The following is a 9195-nucleotide window of genomic DNA, read 5'->3' on the forward strand; positions in this document are numbered from 1 at the left end:
CCATGCTAAAATCTCAGGGAAAACTAATTGTATCAATATCGAGTGCGAGAGAGATGTATTTATATTTTAATTCTGACTCCGTGAAGTTACATCTGTGTACCTGTTTTCATCCAGAAGTATTGTCAAATGGTAAGTTTCCTGTCTTCACCACAGTAAGCTTGCTTCCTGGGGGGGACAGACATTTAAGTTTCCTGCCTGAGCCATCTTTGAGATCTAGCAGGGCCACCTCAGATGAGTCACGGGGCTCCCCGAGTTTATTCTTTTTGTCTGTCTGTGAAGTGGTTGTGTGGGGCCAGCGCTGCAAGGTGTGGGTTGTGGAATCCCTGTTGACGTGCAGTGTGTTTCCAGGAGGAACCAGAGACCCTGCACTGCACAACCTTGAACTCATGAGCTAGGGAAGTGATTGCTTCTCTCTTATCCTTCACTTCCTATGATGCCTTTAAGAAGAAGGTCTCAGTGTGTTTCTGGTGTGTCTTGAGTGCTTCTCTCATGCTTGCTTATGTCCTTGGTTTTTTTTTTTTAAGTATAGTTGGTTCACAACGTTATGTTAATTACTGCTGTACAGCAACGTGATTCAGTTATACTCACATATACATATTTTTAAATATTCTTTTCCATTATGGTTTATGCTTGCTTATATCCTTGAAAGAGAAAGAGAGAAAAAGAAGTTCTCAGGCTCAGAACGTTCCCTCTTATGATAGCATGGGACTGAAATGTACCGTTGCTTTCATTCCGGTGTATTTCTCCCACTCCTCTACCCTGCACCCCAAACGTTTTACTTAAAAATATGTTTCAGGGCTTCCCTGGTGGCGCAGTGGTTGAGAGTCCGCCTGCCGAAGCAGGGGACACGGGTTCATAACCCCGGTCCGGGAGGATCCCACATGCCGCGGAGCGGCTGGGCCCGTGAGCCACGGCCGCTGAGCCTGCGCGTCCGGAGCCTGTGCTCCGCGACGGGAGAGGCCGCAACAGTGAGAGGCCCGCGTACCGCAAAGAAAAATATATATATATATGTTTCACCTGTGGAAAATAAAGAAAGAGAAGCACAATGAACACCATATATACCTTTCACCCAGATTCACTGAGAATTAGGTTTTTGCAACACTTGCCTTTTTCTTACTCTTTTGCTCCCGGAATTCTCTCCCTCTCCTCTCCCGCTCCGTCCCCCTCTTCATACGTGCTCAGAGAGGTATCACATTCTGCTTAACTGTGGTAGTGAAGTGAATCATAAGGCCCATGCTGTTAAAACAAAAATAAGGATTCAGAACTGAATTGATTTTCTAAAAGCCAACCGTAGCCCAGTCAACTCATCCAAGTATAGTTGGGTTCATTCAGAACCCTTTTAGGTTAGTTCAGTAGACGAATGATTTGGGGATTTCACAGGAGTTAACCTGTAACAGCAGAAGTCCTGAGAACCCTTCATTTTCATTCACTTTAATACCTCTTCATAGCTACCTGTACAATTTATTACATTTACCCAGTTTCATGTTTGGTAATACCTCACAGGAATCTTTCCCTGGTCACTTTTGTGCGTCCAAGACACAGCCAAAAAACAGGAAGTCTGCAGAAAACGTCTCGCAGAGACCATACCCCAAAGCACAGGGGCTCTCTGTACAGGCAAGCCCGTGAGGAATTTCTGTCTCCGAGCCTCTTCCCTCCTACTTTATGCTGCGTTCCCATCAGCCTGCTGACCTGGCCTAGAAAGAAAATGGGACCGCTTGGGGCAGCAGAGAGAGCTCTGGGCAGGCAGACAGCAAGAGAGGGGACCGTGTCAGAATTCTCAGGCACCCCTAAGAGCCGTTTTCTGTGCTTGGAACTTTTCATTTTATCGTCACGTAGCCCCATAAGGCAGATGAGGAGCCTGTAAGAAGGTCTCACTAATAAACAGTGCTGGGATGTGAACCCCAAAGTCTGTCTGTCTTGAAAGGCAGGCTGTTTCTATAAGGACTTTGGGGAGGGGGTGTTGATCTGGGATCACAGAGTGCAAGATAGTTGCTGGGACCCTTCCGGAGCCTGCTAGGACTTTATCATACAGATGCACACATTGTAATTGTCACGGTTTATCGTGATGATCTTAAGGCATCTGGCAAGGATGGAATTTTGATAACGGCCCTCATGAATTTTGCTGGTGCACATTACGGGGGTGGGGCGTTCCTCACCACCAGCTTAAATTTTTTTTTTTTTGTCAGATAATCAAAAATTGAACATTGGGCTCTTTATTTTTTTAATCCTTTTATTTTTTAATTTTTCATCTTTATTGGAGTATAATTGCTTTACAATGGTGTGTTAGTTTCTGCTTTATAACAAAGTGAATCAGTTATACACATACATATGTTCCCATATCTCTTCCCTCTTGCGTCTCCCTCCCTCCCACCCTCCCTATCCCACCCCTCTAGGTGGTCACAAAGCACCCAGCTGATCTTCCTGTGCTATGCGGCTGCTTCCCACTAGCTATCTATTTTACATTTCGTAGTGTATATATGTCCATGGCACTCTCTCACTTTGTCACAGCTTACCCTTCCCCCTCCCCGTATCCTCAAGTTCCACCAGCTTAAATGTAACGGAGCACCAGCAGGAAGGAGATGCCTGCTACACCGTTTACACCAAGGACTCTCCTCGCCTCTTCCTTTCTCTTTGGCCTGCAACAGGATCTCCCTGAGCCTCGAGGCCCACAGGGGTGGCAGGAGAGAAAGGGAAGGGGCTCCAGACTGACTCTCATTGGAGGGCCCACCCCATAGCCTTTCTGCCGGGGCCGCTTCCTCAGGGAGTGTCTGGGAAGACGTGCTGGTGGAGACCCACAGCCATCTCCCCAGACTTCCAAACAATCCCATCTGCCCCGACACTTGCTCTGTGTATCTGTTGTGGGTCCACTCCATGCCTGGCACAGTGCTAGCCCCTGAGGACAGATCAATGACTGGCCCCTGCCTTGAGGTGCTAACTCTTTAACGGGAACCACCGACACTCGACATCACCACACGATCATAGTGATGGTGGGAAGTGCTGTCTATGGAGGGAACGTAGGGTGCTTACAGTTGGGGCTGTGTAGGAATGAAAAGTGTGCCCATCTTCCCAAGATCTAGAAATATATTACCCGTGGATGAGTCTACGGGAAATGGGGCCAACATGGTACAGTGGAACATTCTCCCCCCTGCCCAGAACCTCCGGCCGTCACATCCAAGACCAGATGCCATGTCTTCCACAAACCTCCTTGTGCCCTCCCTCTGCCCCCTCCAGCTGTAAGTAACCCTCCCCACCTGTGTGTATTCATCTCTGATCACTGCCTCTTATGAACACCTTCTGTGTGCCAGGCACCATCAGAACTACAGCCGCCGTGCAGACAGGATTGGTGCTCATACCACAGAGTGTATGGCCGAACCAGGAATAAGCATCACAGTCCTTGCTGCTATGCCAGGCGCTGGTCCAGGTGCCGGCAGGCGTTCGTCCACATCCTCAGCCCAACAACCCTGTGAAGCAGGGGGCAGATACTATACCCACTTTGCCAGTAAGGAAGCACAGGGGAGGTCAGTTCACTGCTCGGACATGTGGACACGATAACATGATCAGAGGTGTGATGGGTGCTATCGGGTCCCGATGGGAATATATAGCAGGTGACCTAGTTATAGGGAAATCAGAAAAGAGTGAGAGTCGGTCTGATGATGTTACGAAGAGCTCAAGCTTAAGACTTCGGTTCTCATCCCAACTCTGCTACTCATTAGCTGGTGTGGCTTTAAGTAAATTACCAGACATCTCCAGACCTCACTTCCAGCATCCGTAAAATAAGGATGCTCTTATAACCACTTTATAGAGTTAAACGCAATCATCTGTGCAGACGCAGCAGGGCGCCTGGCAGGTGGTAAGTTTAGTAGATGGTAGCTTATTGCTGTCTCGTCTGTGATCTAACCATGACTTGCTTCTCTGTTCATCTGTGCACATTTTTGTGACAGTCTGGATTTGATTCCACCTCGGATGCCTCCCCCCGGGACCCTCCCTAAGGCCGTGCATTTATTTTAGGTGTGCAGTGAATATTTGTGGAATGAATGAATGAGGGAAGGGACGCGGGAGTGAGTAGCTGTCACCACATGACAGGTATCTCTTTTTCCTGGACATCAGATTTAGTCTTCCCACAAAAGGCTCCTACCAGAGCCGCTTTAGAATAGAGCGGGCTTTTTTCTCTGAAGTACCCAGCCAGCATCGCCCAGTGGTGTCTCCTCTGCGGTGTTGATGGGTATGTGAAACCAAGCACAGCTTGATTTTTATGGTTTGATAGAAGAGATGGCGCTTCCACCGCCGTCACTTCAAAAGAGTGTTGTTTTCATGTCTCAGCTGCACAACTTGAGTGAAAATGTCAGTGATAGGAGATAAGCAGGGAAGACGGAGGTGTCAGGATTTAGGACCCTGTCTTCAAAGCAGACCCACCTGTTGGCACATCTCCGAATTGGATGCCAAAGCGTCTGCTGTGGCAACTCAGTGGGCTGCTGGGTGTCTCGTCACAGAGGTTTACTCCGTGTCCTCTCTTGTCTCCCGTTCCCCGCCCCTCTCCCCACCGCTGTCCCCGCCCCGCAGGAATGGCCTCACCAGCTGCCGGATGCGGACTGAGAGCGAGCCTTCGTGTGGCTCCCCGGTGGTCAGTGGAGACCCCAAGGAGGATCACAACTACAGCAGTGCCAAGTCCTCCAACGCCAGGAGCACCTCTCCCGCCAGCGACTCCGTCTCCTCCTCCTCGGCCGACGATCACTACGAGTTTGCCACCAAGGGGAGCCAGGAGGGCAGCGAGGGCAGCGAGGGCAGCTTCCAGAGCCACGAGAGCCACAGCGAGACGGAGGAGGATGACAGGAAACGCAGCCCGAAGGAGGCCAAGGATGCTCTGGGGGACAGCGGCTACGCGTCCCAGCACAAGAAGCGCCAGCACCTCGCCAAGGCAAGGAAGGTCCCCAGCGACACGCTGCCCCTCAAAAAGAGACGCACGGAAAAGCCCCCCGAGAGCGATGACGAGGAGATGAAAGAGGCGGCGGGGTCACTCCTGCACTTGGCGGGGATTCGGTCCTGTTTGAATAACATCACCAATCGGACGGCAAAGGGGCAGAAAGAACAAAAGGAAACCGCAAAAAATTAAAAACAAGTCACTGATTTGTTTTGAACTTACGGCCATTTGGTTTCAGCATGTCAGGAGATTTCTAATGATTTGTGGCAATATCAGCGATTTATTATTCTTTTTTCTTTTTTCTTTTTTTCTTTTTTTTTGGTTTGGTTTTCTTTCTTTCTTTCTTTCTTTTTTTTTTAATTTGCCCCCCTCCTTTGTTTCGGACCCTTAAGAATTTTATGTTTAAAGGAGATTGAAGCCATAGAACTCATATTGACACTCAGCTGTTTTACAAAAGCTTTTCATTATCTGAAGACAAAACCGAAAAAGCCAAAATTACCGTTGCTTCCTCCAGCTTGTCAGAAACCCGTGGCTGAATCCACAGGGATGGCAACGATAATGCCACGGGGATACACGTCTGGCACTTAGAAGGCACGTGTGCAAAGTAACCATCGATCAGGCCCAACCTTTAGGTTTAAAAGGTCAGGATGTGCACCCAGTTGGGTTCGCTGAGTGAATGCACATAAGGCAACTGAGGAGAAGGAAGGAGCAGACCCAAGCTCGTGGCACTGGGCATCAAATTGTGCCAGAAAACCCTTGGCATTGCCCCAAGCGTGCGATGCAGGGGTGGGTAGGCGGTCTCACCAGTCCTCTGTGCTTCTTAACCGTGAAGCCTAGTAGCATCTTCCGGGGTGGACACTGGGCCATTCATGTTCAACAGGTGTCAGTGACTCATGAGAAGAAACTGGGTCAGTTTTTAGTGATGTTGCTTATCATTGAATTCTGTTCTACGTTAAATGAAGAAAAGGTTCCACAAGCCATAAGCCTGAAGGTTGGTCCTGCACATACGCACGTGCACACACAGACACACCACACACACACACACACACACACACACACACACACACATACACACAGAGAGAGAGAGAGAGAGAGAGAAACTGATGCAAAAAACAAGCTGTCTTCTTAACTGCCCAAGTGAAAATCAAGTTCCAAAAAATTACAGTAGCTGTTAACAAAGGAAATCATGGTACAAATCTTTTTCTGTCTGTCAAAACCATTTGATCCAAGTGAAAACAAAACAAAACAAAAAGCTACAGAACCTGCCATTAGTATTGTGGTGTATTTTTAAAAGATGAAAGGCACATTGATGGACAACTAAAGTAAAACGTGGCAAAAAAGAAAGGAAAACAAATTCCTATACTGCCCTCAAAATGGAGTTTGCAATTAATGTCAGTCAAGGTTCATCTTTGCGAAAATCAATGATTTACACATTCAGCCAGTGTAGCCAGCAGAAATTTCTGATCCACAATGCATGGAATTCCTTTGAAAAAAGAAAAAAAAAAAGAAAAAAAATCACAAAAACACAAACTTTTTTTTATTCAAAAATAAAGTTCTTGTAAGGTAAACAATGTATTTAGCATGAAGCATGAATTATTTTCATATAAATATAGAAAATAGAGAAAAGGCTATGCCTCTAATTTTTAAGCCCTTAGGCTTAGAGGTTCTTTTGGTTTTCTTCTTTTTTTCCTTTTATTTTCCTTTCCTTTAATTTTTTTCGTTGTTTTTTTCCCCCCCTTTTTTCCAATTATTTTGTTTTTGTTTTTTGAAGCAGGTGTTTAAGGTTTAATCTTCTTCAGGGACAAATTCTGACTGCTGGGGAGCTCGCTCTGCAATACAAAATCTCTTCATGTTCTGGTAGGGCCTGGATGGTGGAGCTCTGCACTGCCTTGTCTGCACTTCAGCCCCGACCCCCTCTGATTCTCTGTTGAAAAGTGTGTCCTTTCTCTTTGTCTGTACATGTTTACCATGACGCAATAATTTGAGGGCAAACTTAGTAGTGAGTGTGTATGATAGAATCAAGAGAATTATGGGACGCTGACTTGAGAAAACCATGACCATGATTTGGTTTCGAGGAAAAAGGCAGTGACTAATTATGCAAATTCACCAGGAGAAGGGGAAACACACTAATGGGCCTTATTGGATGAGGGTGTGAGTTAGGGTACACGTGAAGGAGGAAGTGACACGGGTGTTAGAAGGACCAGCCCCAGATGTTTTCCCGTGACGCCATCTCATGGTGGGAAGGAGGGGCTGGCCGTCTCTACCACCTGGGCACACGAGCCAACCTGGAATGAAGCCCCACCTAGATTGTGAGCGCTGAATCTAGACAACCAGATGATGCCACGCAGACCAGAAACTCCTGTTATCTTTGCCTAAAAGAAATGATTTGGGGAGATCCAGAGAACCCTCTAAAAGAATTTGATCTTCCACCCACATGGAAGGGAATTTTAAAACATAAACAAAAATGCCCACTCCCATGGCTCAAGATATGATGGTGAGGGAGAGGGAGGGAACTGGGGTGATCTTGATTTTTAAAATAGGACAGGGTGGGCCATCGTGGAGCCTGTCTGCCAGCACCAGGCACTGTCAGAAGCTCCATCAGCCAGGACGGTGAAAATTAACTGGTGCATTATATTCCTCTGGGTTGCTGATGAGAGAACCTGAGGGGAAAAAAAAAAAGATCTACACCCCTACACAGGTCAAATTCATTACCTGAACCTGAAAACTTCCAGCATACTTGTTCAGGGTGTAGATGGGAATAAGGATGTCTTTTTGAAGTGCTCTGTTCCCTCTGTCTCCCCAAACATCTGACACCCCAAAAGCCATCCACAGCTGTGGAACCTGGGTGACACTTTTTGTGTTGTCACCTGACTGAGCCCACCTCAGTCCCCCACCCTCACCCCACCCCCAAGGTCAAATTCAGACTTCCCTCCTGAAAGACAGAGGTAAACATCCAGGACTGTTTCTGGCAGGGGATTTCTTCCAATTCAAACCCCACCGTGGGCTGTCTCCCCTCATTTCCTTTTTCTAAAGGAGCAAAGGCCTCTTTTAGAAAATAATAAAATGCAATGTGTGTGATTTACTTTTCTGATCTCTTTGAGAAATAGATAAATATCTTATAAAAGTGTGTTCTTAACTCCAGAACCACTCTTTTTGCATAAATACCTCATCGGGCAGCTTTCTAAGTGTTATTTTTCCTGAGTCTCCCTCAGTCCCTACGTAGGAGCCGCTGGGAGACCTAGGGGAAACTTTAGTGAGGGTACTTTTTTCTATTTTTCTTCTGTTTTTGGAGGCATACACATTATGCATAACCAAAACAATGGCTCAATTGTGTTTAACTTTGTATTTTGATTGTTGAGGAAAAAAAAAAAAAAGTATCGATGTGTATGTGGCCGTTTGTAGTGAATTCATTGCAGAATGAGGTTGTCCATGTCCTTGCCAAGCCAAGGGGCAGGAGGCACCCTCTCTCACCCCCTCCTCCAAGAGCAGTAGACAATTTAAGCACAAGCCTATTTGTGAAAGAATATTTTGCTCAAGTGTAATCACTTTAGTCTTGGAATTTCTTCCCAAACGTCAGGTGTTCTTTTAGCTTCCAAACTAGACCTATGTGCTCATTAGTCTGACAAAAATTGCCTGAGCACCGTTCAAGGGGTGTGGTGTGTTTGCTTTCATTTCTCCTGCTGGGAGAAATGGCGTTTCATGTGTCATTCCAGTATCTCACGTACTCACGTGGGGCGGGGGGAGGGGAAAATGGGGAACTATAGCAATATTTGAAGATGCTTTTGGAAAACAAACGTGAACACATCCGTCGGCACCATGACATCTACGGTTACTTGCTGTTGGTCCTCGGACACATTTAAGAGAAGGAGATTGTAAGCTCTCTTTTCTTAAATGATACACACGTAGACAGTTATTTTTATGCTTCTATAGTTGTCTTTTATCTTTACCTAGTATTATGTGGAAAAAGTTTGCATCATAGATTTTTCCCAGCCTTATGATATACCCTAAGCTCCTACTTCCCTTCCCCCTCTCTAAGCAGTATGTATACGTTCAAGAGTTCTTTGGTAAAACTGTCGATCTGAAACTAAAATGAACCCAACCCACATCGAGATGGTAGTGTGAGAAAACCCTGGCCAAGACAACTGTAGCAGGTTTTAGTCTTGGGGCTGAGTTTTTAGAAGGGGTGTGTGGGAGGCTTTTCCTAAGAGCTGATTTTCAGCGTGTCTAGCCCTTGCTAGGCATAGCTGTGAATACCACGGGGCCACTGGAGAAGGCCA

The 9195-nt window shown here is 46.6% G+C and overlaps 1 protein-coding gene across 3 annotated transcripts in view; it reads left to right on the top strand.

Moving 5' to 3' along the window:
• FOXN3 (forkhead box N3) overlaps positions 1–6406 on the top strand; it is a 403658-nt gene extending 397252 nt beyond the window's left edge. Inside the window, exon 7 of one of the 3 annotated variants that reach the window (XM_007471896.1) lies at positions 4561–6187. In XM_007471896.1, the coding sequence (XP_007471958.1) occupies positions 4561–5110 (550 nt within the window). In that variant the 3' untranslated portion in view covers positions 5111–6187. Of the gene's footprint in view, positions 1–4560 lie in introns of all 3 variants that reach the window. The other 2 variants (XM_007471895.1, XM_007471897.1) reach the window with 2 other exon arrangements.
• Positions 6407–9195: the final 2789 nt, after the last annotated feature.

This window comes from Lipotes vexillifer, unplaced genomic scaffold (assembly GCF_000442215.2).
Source record: "Lipotes vexillifer unplaced genomic scaffold, Lipotes_vexillifer_v1.1 scaffold751, whole genome shotgun sequence".
In the NCBI taxonomy this organism is placed as follows: Eukaryota; Metazoa; Chordata; class Mammalia; order Artiodactyla; family Lipotidae; genus Lipotes; species Lipotes vexillifer.